General features: G+C 43.0%; 1 protein-coding gene across 4 annotated transcripts in view; it reads right to left on the bottom strand.

Annotated features, from left to right (window-relative positions):
* LOC120030240 (calcium/calmodulin-dependent protein kinase type II delta chain) overlaps positions 1-6,929 on the bottom strand; it is a 118,802-nt gene extending 111,873 nt beyond the window's left edge. For all 4 annotated transcript variants that reach the window (XM_038975587.1, XM_038975590.1, XM_038975586.1 and 1 more), the window contains exons 1-2: positions 6,617-6,929; positions 5,524-5,618 (exon numbers count right to left, since the gene is read on the bottom strand). In XM_038975587.1, coding sequence (XP_038831515.1) covers positions 5,524-5,618; positions 6,617-6,678 — 157 coding nt within the window. In that variant the 5' untranslated portion in view covers positions 6,679-6,929. The remainder of the gene's footprint in view (positions 1-5,523; positions 5,619-6,616) is intronic.
* Positions 6,930-16,728: the final 9,799 nt, after the last annotated feature.

Genomic DNA, 16,728 nt, shown 5'->3' with positions numbered 1-16,728 from the left:
GCTCGCGTCGCATGTGTGAGCGTGGCAAAATACATTTTGAAATCTATGTTATTCAAGTATTGCACCCACACTGCTCGCGCGAGCCAACAAGTGTCTGCGTTGCCAAGGGCTAAAATAGAAGTCAGTTCTATTTCTGACGCAGATCGCACTGCAAGTCCTGCCTCTCCCATCTCCTCATTGGTTTATAGAAGCAGGCACCCACGTGCCATCTCCTCATTGGCTAAACCCATGTGGGTGACTGAAAGACGAACGAGGTCAGTGGCGGTAATGCACCTAATTTATGAAAGTTGCCAATCGCAATATAAAGTTAAGAGAAGAAAAAGCCTGAAAGGAGGAGAGATGACTAGATACGATTCAGTTGACCGTTTTATGTGTGGATTAATTGTCGGAGTAGAGGATCTTGTGCATTTCAGGTAAAATAACAACTCAATGTTTATATCCCATGACAAATTTTCTAGCAACAGCAAGCTAGCTAAATAGGACAAATTAGCTTGCAAGTGCAAGCTAGCTAGCTAAATTGCCATAAATGTGTAATGCTTTTCAGAGTTTGTTTTGATATTTCAACCTGCGTGTCGTGATCGCGTTTGGTGTCGTGATCGCGTTCGGTTTGGGCTCCGTGTAAGGCACTGCATCTCAGTGCTTGACGCGTCACTACAGACACCCTGGTTAGAATCCAGGCTGTATCACAACTGGCCGTGATTGGGAGTCCCATAGGGCGACGCTCAATTGGCCCAGAGTCTTCCGGGTTTGGCCGGTGTAGGCCTTCATTGTAAAAAATAATTTGTTCTTAACTGACTTGCCTAGTTAAATAAAGGTTAAATTAAAAATACATTTGCGGTGGAAACAACTATAACAAATGTGCTTTAGCAGTCCCCCTGATGGCTACACTATCTACTTCCCTCGCCGTACTGTGGGACAGCGGTGCTCGGCAAGCGGGAGTACCAATAAGTAATTTCTCGTGTAAATTGCTATCGTCAGGGACAGCCGTCTCATTAGGCAAGATTAGGCCGCCACCTGTGATGGCACTTGAATTTGGGGCGGCATTTTGACAATTGGCTGCCACACCCGATTGGCTACTACACCACCGGCTCATAGCGTTGCTGCAGTTCCCGCCCCCAACCCATTCCCGCTTCTCCCGAAGTTTACTCCCACTATCCTTGGTAGCTATGGTGATGTGTGTGCTTATATGGGATTATCCAATTGTGAAACATTAATAAAAATGTATCTGCCAAATAAATTGTTTTTTTTGTGATATAGAAGATTAGTGATTAAGGCAGTAGCCTAACCTAGCCTGTTAACATTAGCTAGCTACTACTAATGGATATAATTTTTGCTAAAAGTAATCTATAGAGATTTGAAACCATTCTAAAACTATCAGGAAGCTAAACATTTTTTTTAAACAATGAGAAAATAGGCACAATCTCTAAACCAAAGAAATTCGCTGGTGAAATGTATCAGCGTGCAGCAAGTAAATGACAAGCGTACGAGGACAGGCCATTCATTTGCCGAGAACAACGAGTCCCCGTTCGTTGATTCTAGCAGCTAAGTTCGGATCGGGTGAGTCCGAACCATGCACATCTAACGATGATGACAGCTCTCTGGCTGGACAAGAACAGGTGGTCACACCAGGCCTCGCCACACCATGCCTCGCCACACCTCCAAACAATGCCGGCGAAGACCCTACTATCTTGGACCCAGACTCGTTGCTCCCCAACCCCGATGACAGTGGTGGTGCTGCTGCTAAATCCGACTCCCAGACAAAAAACAAAAGATCCCTGTGAGTGGCCAAAATATATGAATGGATCTTTACGGGATATGTTAGCGCAGGCTGGGGCACATCAGGATAAGGAGGGGAAATGGCCTAAACATAGAATTACATAGATAATTGGAGCTTATTTCTTCATCTTCCAAAAAATAAGTGGTAATCCTACCTGTTTGACAGACAATTATCCTATCCATAGATGTCGGTATAGCCAAATACTCCAACATTGTCGCATGCACTGATTAAATACCTTGTTGTCTGGGAAGGGCTTGACCTGTGTTTGACCTAAACCAGGGCTCGAATTGAGTGAGGGTATCACATATCCCTTTTGCCCTTTTCTTTAACAAAGGATATACATTGTTTGCTTTATATTTTGAAATAAATACATAAAACATATCCAGATTATATCAAGCGTTCTATAACAATGCTTAACTCGGTGATGCCTTATGGTAGAAACAAGCTCTAAAATGGCCGCAAAAGACGTGACTGATGCATATGGGGATATCGATTTTGCTAAACTGCAGCCTATAATATTAGAGATTTTTTTTTTTAAATGGTTTGCTATTCTGTCCCTATTAATTGATGTTTTCTCTTTCTGAAAATAGAAGATGTTTGTTTAAACCCAGGCAGCTTTTAGGGAAGCACTACTGTTGTTGGGTTATACAACGGACGAGTAGCCAGCAGTTGAAGCTTACAGTTTTCTGCATCAGTAGAGCCTCTGTCTAGGTGGAAAGGCAACGTTTGAAAGTGCCATGCTTAGATTCATAAGAATGTCTAAGATGTCATTATTTTTGTCTCGCCTAGGGCGGCAGAACGTCCAGGGCCAGCCCTGGCTATCATACTCTAGATAAATACGTTTTGGGAGGAAAAAAAGTGGACCATGTTAGCTACCGCCTGAGACCTAATGATACAGCTGCCCAGAGTGAAGCAACTCAATACAACACCGGTGCACTTGTCATTCGCACCGGCTTGTTGTCATGCATGATGCATCATGAGGGCAGTAATAGCTAGGCATGTCACTGTGACATCTAGATGGTGACCAATATTACAAGTTATATTTCCTCTCGTCCATTTGAATATATATATATTTTTTTTTTATTAATTAGTGTCAGCTAGCCAGCATAACTACCTGTCCAAAGTCAGAGTTCATAGCGAGAGTGTGATGTCACTGACATAAGCTGTATCCCTTCTAGCCAAGACACATTCTTCTTGGTGACATTAGCTTAGCTGGTATTTACCAGAGTTGTGGACTCGAGTCACATGACTTTGACTCAAGTCTGACTTGAGTCACAAATTTGATGACTTGAAGCTGACGACTTGAAATTATTTGGCCAGGTTTTGTAACATTTTGTCACAAATTGTGGCACAGAGTCTCCATGCATGACTCTCCACTCAGCCAGAGACAGTAGTCACAGCGTCGCCCTAGCAAAACAAACGTGCAACAGATTGGCTAGTGAAATGCACACTATAGGCCCTCTGATTGGACAAGCAAAGTCAATCACAGGTCGGGTGAGCTAGGGAACAGATTGCTGTGCAGTTATACTATCGGAGGTCAGCGCACAACATCTAATTGTAGTGAGAGAAAATTGCCTGCTACAAAATGCTTTGGTGATCAATAATATTAACCGCAGATAGAACAATGAGCCACATATTTCACCGGATGTGTAAACGTGAAGCATCTCATTGGCATTTCCACTCGGTATCAAATATGGTGATGAGAGGACGCCCAGGGCCCGGCAGTGGGAGAAGATGGAGCGATATGGATTTTGGCCTACATTCTGATATGTTTCATCGATGAGAAAATTTTGATCACCCTACAGTTCAGTTTCCAAAACAAGAAATTCTGTAACAAGAGCAGACTCCGTTTTTAATGATTATTATTTTTCAAACTTTACACTATGCCAAAGTTTCTAAAACTTCAGTTGTTTAGAAGAAGTGCAAGGACGAATTGAGTTATTGGACACGTGCACTTCATACAGTAGGCGTTCTCTAATGGAAATATGCAAATAAATGCTAGAATGTGCCAATAGTATCTTACTAGCTCGAGCTTGTTCTGCCCGCTATGATTCATTGGAAACAACAGGCTCTGATCTATCTTGGGTTAGTTATAAAGATCTTTGTATTACTTGCAAGCTCACCAGCAATGGGGCATCAAGCCACAAGTACTACAATAGGCCTACTGGTCATTTGGTATGTCAAAATTGCTTGAAATTGATGATTTACTTATGAAGCTTATTTGGAATTTGTTGTTAAAATACAATTATTACTGTGGCGAAGACACACCACAGGCACGTGTCTCCACTTGCGCTCTCCAAACTCTATTGTTGAAATGTTTGCTCTCACACGTTTAAATGCATATTTGGTCAATCTATATCCCATCTAATCCTACAATAGTTGCTAGTGTTTCATCATTCCATCCCGTTCTGTTTGTTGCAACACAGATATTTCTGTTTCATACCTTTAAAATGGACCATATCTTACCCTCTGGGCGCGATGAACGTTCGCAAGACTCAAGTTCTGTTCATTGAATTCAATGTATGTTTCCTTTGTTCATATTTCCCGGGTTATGTCAGAGTTCCACGTGTCCAATGTTTCTCATTCTGGTTGTGCGTAATAGGAGCGCGCGCCACGCTTTGGGGTCAGTACGTTGAATAAGAGAAAATGATTGTTCCATGTATGAATGGTGATGAAATAGCATTAATAATCATTAAGTCTGATTAAGATGAATGTAACAATGGCTGTGGAAATTGCCTTTAAAAAAAAAACATTGTAGAACTAGTTTATTGGTTGTAATTGCCAATTGGTTAGTTGTATGGTCCTGCGAGTGGCCAATTGCTTATATGTACCCGTTTGTACTCCTGTTAGAAAGGTCTGATTTGGTTTCTCAAGGGGAGGCTGTGCAGTCTTGCTCTCTACCTGTGTTTAGATAGGACAGGTTAAGCCTGCCTGATACAGAGGCTATTTCTTTTGGCTGTTGCCCGTGTATATTTGGAAAATGTACTTGTATATTTTTTATGATATGGCGCTTTCACCATTGGATCACCAAGACCTGTAAATAAATCTAGATTGCGTACGTCAACCTGCCTTGCCTACTGCTGATTTCATGCCCTTACGACTGCTGCAAAGTCCCTATTTTACAAATTGCATGATCAAAATGTGTTGTAGACAAAATAATGAAAAGCTGTGTCTGGTAGCCAAAATAAATAGACACAGATTTGTAGTTGACGAAGTCTTAGCATGTATAGATTTTTTTTTATACTTGACTTGAAAAAAAAACTAGTGAGTCGACTTGCTTTTATAATGCACGACTTGGACTTGACTCGAGACTTGACCCGTTCTACTTGGGACTCAGACCTTGTGACTCAAATGAGTGCAACTTGGTCCCATCTCTGGTATTTACTGAGAATTATGTGGCAACAATGGGTGCTTCTCTGGAACCGCATACCACAGGGCCTCCTAAACTCGGTCCTCGGGACTCCAAGGGGTGCACGTTTTGGTTTTTGCCCTAGCACTACATAATTGATTAAACCAATCAAGCTTTGATAATTTGAATCAGTGTAAAGAACAAAATGTCCACCCCTTGGGGTCCCGAGGACAACGTTTTTGGGAAACGCTTGCATACCACGTTTGTACCCATGTAATTTGAAGATAAATACCAGGCAAAAGCCACGTCTCACTGAAAACGTTTGACATAACAGGGAGTTGTTGGGATATTTAGTGGTTTTCAACAGAAACCGCAAAGACATGGTAAAGGCACCTACCCCGAGCAGATAGCTTCTTTGTGTTGATGATTTTGGCAGCAAACTCCTGTCCGCTGGAGATCCTCATGCATCTTTTCACTATGGAGAAAGCTCCCCTTTAGGAAACATAAACAAGGATGAGTACTCAAACAATGGATCTATCCCTAAATCACCTGTTCGGTATAATTAACTGTTAGGCTACACTTTATAAGCTGATTGCCTTGACTTTAAAATGGTCGTTTATTGAGACATCAAAAGGCAGTGATGACAAATCAAAACATTTGTTTCTATCGTTTTAAACAGGTGAGACAGGAAAGGTGCCCCGTGGATGCCTAGGCAACTAGTCAAATTTGAGAGGTATTGCATATAGAACAGCACATGTAATGCCAAAGAAAGCGAAATAGACTACACGCGCTGGAGCCTCGCACCACTTCTTAACACATCGCTGAAAATAGCACTGAAGACAGAGAAAGTGCAAGTGACAATTGTCCCCACCCCCGCAAAGGCGCCCTGTGCTGGTACAGTAGGGCAGTCTACAGTCAGTAATGCCAAGGGCATCTTCTCAGTCACACAGGGATAGAGGGCTGTTACCAATTTAAAACGGTGACCCTTGGACCTACAATGCACCATCATTAATATCAATGTGTTGACAATAACTGCAAGAACAGCATAATGACACGTGGGCATTGGGCAATAATAATAAAGAGCGGATCAATAGGTCACTTTCATTTAGCTGAGAGCTGAGGATGGCATTGCTTCTGAAGAAAGGTTTTTCAATCAACTTGGAGACGCTACCCTTTATAAAAAGACAGCGCACCACTTGGGAATTTCAACGCCCTTACTACAATGGTTACTCCACAAAAAGGGCGGGGACTTGTCAAGAGCTAGTGAAATACTACGTAAACATTAAACCGAATTAAAAATATCAAAACAAACGCTTTTAGAGAGGACAGGTTTAGGATCATTATTTAAAAGACAACATGTGAATACAGTAAGCGCGGTTTCTGTGCACCGCGCAGGTAACAGGTCATCTTTAAGAACCACTCGTTTAGAGCGTCAGTACTTAAACATAACGCAATCAAGATGGCTTAAAATAAAACATTGTAATACTTACTTTCCCAGCTCTTCGTAGAGATTATACTCGTCGGTAAATCTGGTACAGGTTGTCGAAGCCATGGCAAAGGATAGGGAATACTGTCTCTAATAGGTTGGGACTGTAAACCTCAAAAGCTACTCTCGAGTTTCTCTTGCTGTGTTTCAAATTGACAATATTCTAGCGCAAACGATAAACCAAATTCACAAAATAAGCTTTAAAATGCAAATACATTTACTCTTCCAGCTCCGTTTCCGAATCCAAAAATCGTTATTGGCACGGGAGTTTAGGGGTTGTCAGAGACGTCGAGACCTGCTGTTCTCTGTGCCTGCCTACTGACACTTCACTTAGAAAAAGTCTCGCACCCTATCAAGCTCTTCCTGGTTGTGTGAACACTGTACAACGCTTCCCCCTAGCTGTAACCACGGACCCCCACGGAGGGTACAGAGGCCAATAGACACTACATGACCAAAGGTATGTGGACACCTGCCCGTCAAACATCTCATTCCAAAACCATGGGCATTGATGTGGAGTTGGTCCCCCCCTTTGCTGCTTTAACAGCAGTCTTTCCACTAGATGTTGGAACATTGCTGTGTGGACTTGCTTCCATTCAGCCACAAGAGCATTAGTGAGGTCGGGCACTGATGTTGGGTGATTCGTTTTGGCTCGTAGTCTGCATTCCAATTCATCCCAAAAGGTGTTTGATGGGGTTGAGGTCAGAACTCTGTGCAGGCCAATCAAGTTCTTCCACACCGATCTTGACAAACCATTTCTGTATGGACCTCGCTTTGTGCACGGGGGAATTGTCATGCTGAAACAGGAAAAAGCATTTCCCCTTATATATATATATATTATTATTTTTTATACCGCTTTTTCTTCCAAATTTCATGGTATCCAATTGATAGTTACAGTCTTGTCTCATCGCTGCAACCCCCGTACGGACTCGGGAGAGAAGAAGGTCGAGAGCCATGTGTCCTCGGAAACAAACAAACGCCCTGCTTCTTGACAATGCCCGCTTAACCCGGAAGCCAGCCACACCAATGTCGGAGGAAACATTGTACACCTGGTGACCGTGTCATCGTGCATGCAACCGGTCCGCCACAGGAGTCACTAGAGCACGATGGGACAAGGACATCCCTGCCAGCCAAACCCTCCCCTAACCCGGACGACGCTGGGCCAATTGTGCACTGCCCCATGGGTCTCTCGGTCACGGCCGGCTGCGACAGAGCCTGGACTCGAACCAGGATCTCTAGTGGCACAGCTAGCAACTGCGATGCAGTGCCTTAGACCACTGTGCCAATCAGGAGGCTTCCCCAAACTGTTGCCACAAAATTGGAAGCACAGAAACATCTACAATTTCATTGTATGCTGTCGTGTTAAGATTTTCCTTTACTAGAACTAAGGGGCTTAGCCCGATCCACGAAAAACAGCCCCAGAACATTATTCCTCCTCCACCAAAATTTACAGTTGGCACTATGCACTTGGGCAGGTAGCGTTCTCCTGGCATCCGCCAAACCCAGATTCGTCCATCGGACTGCCAGATGGTGAAGCGTGATTAATCATGCCGGAGAATGCTTTTCCACTGTGAAGGTGTCATAATACCCATAAAACCTAGTGGTCAAACAGGGAAATGGTTCCAATAGTTTTTTTCCCAACATAAAATCTCCTATGGGAAAAATGTTCATGTAGGTTTACCCCTGGTGTGACATTTTGATAACCATGTAAATCTTTCTCGGACAAGGTGACTTGTCAATACATTCAGCTCTATTTACTCTCAGATTCAAAAATGCTAATTAGCATCAAAATAGACATGAAGCCTCCTGAGTGGTGCAGCGGTCTAAGGCACTGCATGGCAGTGCTTGAGGCGTCACTACAGACCTGTGTTCGATCCCAGGTTGTGTCACAACCGACCGTGACTGGGAGTCCCATAATTGGCCCAGCGTCGTCCGGGTTAACGGAGGATTTGGCCGGGGGGGCTTTACTTGACTCATCGTGCTCTAGTGACTCCTTGTTGCGGGTCGGGCGCCTGCAGGCTGACTTTGGTTGTCAGTTGAACAGTGTTTCCTCCGATACATTGGTGCAGCTGGCTTCCAGGTTAAGTGGGCAGGTGTTAAGAAGCGCGGTTTGGCGGGTCATGTTTCTGAGGATGCATGACTCGACATTCGCCTCTCCTGAGCACGTTGGGGAGTTGCAGCGATAAGAAAATATCGTAATTGGATATCCTGAAAAATGGGGTAGAAAAACGAAACAAAGTAGACATCATGCAAGACTACAAATACCTGCAAGCTCCTGCACGTCATCTCTAGCTGGCACCTTTGCTAACAGGTCCATTTTAAGAAATATCACATTTATTCATTCCTACATTTAGCTAACATTAGATAGTTAATACAGAGTTTCTTACCTTTGCCTTGATTCGGCAGTCTCGTCCAGATCATCATGGCATTTGTAGTTCTTTATATTAGCAGCTAATTAGCACTTCATTTGTTAGGGGTAAATACAGGTGAATATATTGCGAAAAATTCACCTTGTCCGAGAGAGATTTACATGGTTATCAAAACGTCATCCCAGGGTAAGCCTACACAAAACAAAGCCTTTATTTTAAGTGATTCTAAAATCCCCTATGGGAAAATGTATGGTACAAAAACAATTGGAACCATTTCCTGTTTGACCACTAGGTTTTATGTGTATTATGATTCATACTTTTGTCCTTTATAGCATTTGTGGTGCAACTGAACATTTCAATGTAACCAATATAATACAAAATTGCCCATAATCATAATTGTTCTCCTCTAAAATAGTGTGCACCACCAAAGTCTGAAGCCTTTTGGACAAATTATACCAGGAGAACGTGGTTGAGCATGATGAGGTTAACTTTGCACCTGCTGTTAATTGGGTGTATATCACATGAACCGCTTTTAGCCAATAATCTAGTCTAGGCTACTCTAATCCAGGAACCAATAGGGCGTCGGCACATTTTTTATCACTGAAGTTGTTTTTAGCTCTTGTGAATGAATTAATGAATGAATTAATGTTTTTAGATCCAAAATCCCGCTAATACAAGAATTCAAACACATGTTGATTGTGCAACATATTGTATGTACACCTCCAACAGAGGCGTCATGCCCATAGGGCGCACAGGTTCACGTACCCCCTCCCCCCAGATTTGTCCTGAATTTTTATTTTATTTAAGCCAGTTTGCTACAGCAGGAAAATAATCCTGCAATAATAGCAAATGTGAATTATTATGTGGATTATAATTCATGGGAAAAAAATTGTAAGGGAAAGTCAAGTCTGTAATTTCAAAGTGGAAATTTAAAAAATGTCAGAAACCTTTTTAAAACACAAATACACTACAAATTACCTTGCAACAGGGTGATCAAATTAAGATCCTACATCTGTAGCAATTTTATGAAGTTGGCTTTAGCTAGCCCAGATAGGTTCCCAACCTCATAACTAGCTGCCAAGAAGACATTTCAGGCTATCAATCAAGTTAGAGTAGCTAGCTTGTCTAATGATCTTAGCTGGCATACCTGCTGGCAAGGTTGGTAGACTTTAGAACAGCAAGAAATTATTAAATGTACTGAATAAGACTCACATTCTTTTCAATAATTTACCCAGATGTTAGCAGAGATGCAGAGGAGCATATTTAGTTATAAAAACAATAATACCAACCAGTCAGGAGGATACAGACAGATCAAGGGGTATGCTTAGATATGCAGAACATTAAAATCTGTTTCAGAAGTTTGAAAAATAAATGCAAAATTCTAAAGATGCCAGACTAGCCCCCCTCCGGCCCACCCCTCCTCACATACGTTGTGCCCCCTCAGATTTTCGGGGTGGATGATGCCACTGACCATCATGATATTCATTGGCATTCAGTACTTATGCATACAGTTGAACAGTCATCCAACAACTTTAACAATATTTGGCTGCATTTAGACAGGCGGTCCAATTCTGATCTTTTTCCAATAATTGGTCTTTTGACCAATCACATCAGATATTTTTCAGGGGGCTGATCTAATTGGTCAAAATACCAATTAGTGAAATAAATATCAGAATTGGGCTGCCTGTCTAAACGCAGCCTAAAAGTTATTTGTGTGTGTTTAAATGAGTATTTCTTGTGGTTGTATTGACTTTCTAGGATGAGAAAAACGGAAAAGTGGGAGGAGTGCAAGTCAGAAGAGCCGTGATTTGGATTCGAACCTTCCTCCAAAACCTGTCCAAAATAAGGACAATGCGTTTCTATGGGTTTAATATGCAGACCTAAGCTTGTCGCCTGCCTTCCTTCCTTTGGGACAACGCCTCCCATTGTTGAACATCTCATCATTACATACAGATCCCTGACATGGTCAGTGGCACTAAACACTAGAACAGGGATGGGCAAAAAAACGAAACTCGTCATGAGGCCGCAGTGGCTCGTGGGTCTGCGTTCCCACAGTCATACATTACGAATGACTGAGTTGTCTGTACTGGCCAAAAGATTGACTCACACCGCCCTCTTGTGGATATGTAAGGAAGATGCATGCACTTTGCCCTGCCCCATGTCTCACTGCTCAGTCTAGACTTCACTGCTCGATTGCCCGATTATGGGTGTGTCCTGTGTGATCAAAACTGACCACATTACATTTCATGCCCAGTGAACTGTCACACACACACACAGACAGATGAGACTGACCAGAATGTCAGGCTATGGCCAGACTTTGACCATATGAGGAAGGGATGTGAATAATTTGTTAAAGAATGATTTGGGCAAGAGAGTGACATATGTTGACAGAGATAAAGAGGTAACTGAGACATATATTTATACACACTCTACAAAACATCATTAGCGGAGTCGCCAGTTTTGATTGTGAATGACAGTTTGCCATTTAAAAAACAAACCCTCTCTTCTCCAAGGTGGTCTCACAGTACGATCCTATCTTAATGTGCACGATCTAAAATGAAATTTCAATTGACTTTACATTTAATAAACAGCACATTTCTCTTCATTTCTTCTCCACACGTGGACTTCACATAAAGAATCGTAGCTCTTCTTATATCTTTCCATCTGTTTTAGTGTGAAGGTCAACGAAAGACCACTAGAGCCCAGAAAGGATTGAACCTAGGTCTCCTCGTTACAAAAAAAACCCTTCTTTGGAGTGGAAAGAAGGAAGAGAGATCACAAGAGGCATTTCAGCCCACTAGTGCGGTATACTAGCATTCCAATATTTTCCTTTATCTCATGTTGTTGGATCAGATTCCAAGTGCTCATTTAAAGGGGAAACTCAACCTCATTCACCTAATCCCACGAGAAGAGCCCTGGGAAAACCAAAAGCCTTATAAATTGTTGACTAACTATAGTTGTAGGCTATAACTAGGGTTCAGAGTTTTTCCTGGTCAGGGTACTTGGTCAGAAAAAAAACTCATGGCTCTAATCATGATCACTGATCTGTGAAGGCTCATGGATACATGAAATCATTATGGTGGAAACCTATCCAGTTCATTCAACCAACCGTGTTTCTGAAAGAGAGGAGAGGAAAGGAGAGAGAGGGGAGAGGAAAGGAAACCGCTGGGACACAGCCAGGGACGTGAACAGCTGAATGGTGTAAATGACTCCATGTGGGAGGAATGATGAAGAAGCGATTGTTCTCTCCATCCTGCTCTGCCTGCCACCCATACTTCTAATATCTTTGGAGGGCTGCCACTCCACTTTTCCCTTTACCTCCCCCTCTCTCTCTCTCTCACCCTCTTCCTTTCTTGCCCTCTATCACCCTCCATCTCTTCCCCCTCTCTCTGTCTCCCTCAGTTAAGACCTTCATCGGTAGGAAACCTTGGCTGCCAAATAAACAGTGGTCGGAGCCCTCAGGGGGGCAATGAGATTCCTGAGTGGTTTTCGTCTGAAAGGTGAAGCGTGGACACTCGGTAGGAATGGCCTGTGATGTCGATTCTGTCTGGGGCTGACGCACCACAGCTGTGCCCTCACCTCCAGAACGACCTAGAGAGCTGTGGGGGCATCGCACTCCCTGGTGCATCAGGCTATTTAGGCCTGGTGCACATGCACTCTATAAACACACACAAACTTGCACACTCTTAATGCATTTATTTGTTAAATGTCTCATCCTTCTATGGATTATCAGTGGGTGTGGGTGTGTGCTCAAAAAGGAGGATTAAAACGACTGCTTTCTCTGAGAACCATTAAAAGCCTAGTTGAGAGAGAGAGAGTACTCCTCTTTCAGGGTCATATAGACAAAGATGTGAAAACCACCCCGCCGGCGCTCAGCCTGCTTTCCTGTTTGATACGGACAGAGAAACAAAAAAGGCAGACAGTCATCTCATACACGTCATTTGGATGGGGAGATTAATTCCAAAACAACATTTGTTTGCAATGTGAACGACTTTGTGTCTCTAACTTGGATAACTTCTCCATGGACATGTAGTACTGTCAGTGTTTGATGTGTAAAATGCATGCGATTGATGATAGAAGGATAAACCAGTGAATCATCAACCATCCCAGGTTACAGCATCGGTCATTTGGCAAGAGAAACAAAGTTTTCCATTCTGCCCTTCGACCTGGGAAACATGCTTGTTCCACCCTTGGACTTGCCTTTCATTGACAGCTATGGGTAGGGGCCACAGTCAAGGGACGGCTAGGGTTCAAAGGGGTCACTCATGACATCAGTGGAGAGAGGTTAAAGCTGACAGCACAGCGAGAGGGCTAACACCAACACAGGCCTGGACCTGTGTTAGAAAGGGAGAAAGAGGGAAGAGAGGGAAGACTATGGAAAGACAGAAGAAGAGTTGACAAGGAAGAGATAGCAAGAGAGGGAGCAGGGTCCCAACTGACACGTGAGGCGAGAGGGACAGACAAAACCAGGTTACAGGCAGGAGAAACAGAGGGAGAGACGAAAGATGGACAAAGAGCAAAAGAAAACGACGGGGAAAGTTGGCATGGGAGAGGATGGGGCACAGAGAGAAACAGGAGAGGGAGGGGTTGGAGAAAGAGAGTGCGCAGGCAGCTAGCTGCCAAGAACAGTTCCAGTTGTGCACGAGTGAAATTGCACATTACAGGAAATCCCCATGTCTACTTTCTGGGGCTGGAAAGGAACTCCCAGCCAACAGAATCTGTCCATCTAAAGACATTGAGAGAAGAGGGGTTTTCCCACACACTCACACATAAGTCCATACACACAGAAACACGCACGCACATTCTATAGAGACAGGAAAACACATGTAGGTAAGCACACACTAACTACCACACCTCCACAAAGGGACCGATAACAGTCATTGTTAATATTTTGACTTAACTCGTATGTTGCATTACCACAGTTTTACGAGCAGCAGGCATGACAAGCAGTGTGTGTGTGCGTGTGTGTGACTGCGTGTGTTCCTACATACACCTTCCCATCATAACGAAGCGCGGCTGCTTCTGTTCCCACAGGCAAGGGATGTAACATCCTGACACATCAATCACTGACCTCAAGGTCAATTCCTGGGGCACATTACACCATTGACAAATATGAGTGGGGGCGGTGGCCATAGAACTCCATGACTTCCCCTGACTGGAATGTGACCTTCCTGCCAAGAGATTTGGAAGTGCAAGACACGTGCGGTGCTTTCTGTGGGCGTGCATTTTGCAAGAGTGACAAATACGTTTGGCGTTTTTGGTTGCGTTTCTAGGATTTCACATGGATTATTGTTACCGTCTCTGTATTTTCTCTCGGTTGGACATGATCTGTATCATCTTTCATCGCTGGTAGAGAGAGAAATGGTTCATAAAAGGATCTTAGCCGAGTCATCGTGTTCAGACGTCGTCGCTGGCAGCCGATCCGGCTTTCCCATCCCGTCAGCAAGACATTATTCGACTAATTTGCACCTTGATTAGGCGGAAACTCATACCATGCATACCGCGAAAGCGTGGCTGTTCGCATGAGTGCTGAAATGAAAAGCTAACACAAATGACATATTACAAACACTTTACCCAGTTCCGTGTGTTACTGGGTTACTGATCCTTTTGAACCTTTTCTATTATTCCAAATGGGTGGTAACAGGTTGTTTATCAAGGAGTTATGAGCCTCTCATGGGTTGATGGATCACTTTACCCAACTCAGTTACGGGAAGTATTGTACCCAGTTTTTTCCCCAGAAGAAGGAATTTATTACCAATATGGAGAGAGAGTGGGAGAAAGACAGAAGAGAGTCATGGATTAAACTGTTTCACTGGCAAATGAGTTCCAGGGGGTTGAGGAGCTTCTCGAAATTCTCATGTGCACCAATATTAGCCTACCCATAATGCACTAACCTCCCCCTCTCACTTGTTAAAAAGTGTGACTGCCTTTAAAAAGCAACAAACTGTTTCTGACTCATTAATTATGAGTCAGCAACATTTATTCTGTCAAAATTGACTACAAAGTGTAAATAGGATAATTTTGGTCATAAAGTTTGTCTCGTCTAAAACGGAGTTTGGAACACTTGTGCGTCACAACGGAATATTTAAGGTTGGGTTTTGATTTGACGATGTCCATTTTCCCACTAAGATGGTGTGAACAGCTTCAGTGATTGCTCTCTATCCAATAGTTTAGACAGCGAGACAGACAAGCCCAGCAGCTCAGACTTTGTTTACACGTTACCCATTTTTTAAACTTGAGAATCGCTGCACAAAACATCTTAGTTAGATGTAAGATTGCGAAAATAAAACATCCTCGGCTTAAAAGGTCAACATTATTTACAGATTTGAGTTCTTAGGTTCATTCGGGAGATTTTGAGGAAGTGAAACAGGAGTCTACAAAGTCTCATAGGGGACAAACATCATTAACTAAATGCGAAAATCAGTCAATCACACCCCCAGGACTGAAATCACGTTTTTCTAATGAGCAACAGAAAAACACACATACCAATCAGCGTGTTCAATGGCTCTTTAAAAAGGCAAATTTTGCTTTTTTACAGCCAAATGTTTAAAAAAATATGTAAATTGAATGTTATAAAAGGGTCCAGATCCTTTTTTTGCGATTTCACATGTTTGAGAAACGTACCCCCAACCAGCAATTAATTTCCTCATCCTCATTTTGCAGTACGGGGGTCTGAAAAAACACCCAAATACATCCTTTTAGAAATGCAAATGCTCTTAGTATAGTGATATAGTTCTTTAGATGTTGTACTCATGAAATTGTGTCATTCCTAACTTTATGCGCAACGTTATATTCAATTTTGTGCGACTCGGGCAATACCGCTCTACAAGGAACTGCCAAAATAAAGGAAACACTTGAGTAAATGACAGGTATATTGAGACAGGTATACAAGGTATATTGAAAGCAGGTGCTTCCACACAAGAAGTTCTAGACACTTGTAGAATCTATGCCAAGGCACATTGAAGCTGTTCTAGTGGCTCGTGGCGGCCAAATGCCCTATTAAGACACTTTATGTTGGTGTTTCCTTTATTTTGGCAGCTACCTGTAGCAGCACCCAACACGGAGAACGGGAGAATGGCTCGAATCGTTAGGCATGACAGCATTTCACGAGTACAACATGTAAATACCTGCATCGCTATACTGAGAGCATTTGCATTTCTAAAAGGACGTATTTGGGTGTTTTTTGAGCATTTGTTCATGTTTACTACACAACGAGGATCAGGCAATTCAATTGCTGGTTGCGTGAAATTACTAAAAATAAAAAATAAATAAAAAGTGTTGGGACCTTTCTATAAAATGCCATTGACATCAAGATCCTGTAATATTTTATATAGAAGCTTTTTGTCAGTGAGGCTGTTTTTAACCTGTTACCTCTACACTGGCAGCCTTCTAAACCCATGGGATCCATCCGAGTGTATATGGATAAAAGTCTTCATTGTAAAAGTTGGTTCCCATGAGTCAAAACTATTCACTAGACAACCATCGATATGAACCAGAGGCCAAGGATCCACGGCATAAATAACAAGATTACTTCTTCACCTGCTGGGGATTTACAGTGGTCTAGAGTCATGGGGAACCATCTTTATTTTCGGCTCAGTCGGTTAGCGCCGGTAAATCCACAATAGAAGGGGGTTAATGTGGTGTAGCCTGAGGTCATGGCTTGGCTGGCACCAGGCACGGGTTGAGTTAGGGGGGAGTCGGGGTGTTATGTATGAGAGACGAGTGCATCACGCCTTGGGGAGGGTTCCAG

This window comes from Salvelinus namaycush, chromosome 36 (genome assembly GCF_016432855.1).
Source record: "Salvelinus namaycush isolate Seneca chromosome 36, SaNama_1.0, whole genome shotgun sequence".
NCBI lineage: Eukaryota > Metazoa > Chordata > Actinopteri > Salmoniformes > Salmonidae > Salvelinus > Salvelinus namaycush.
This window is presented reverse-complemented; position numbering and strand designations above follow the sequence as displayed.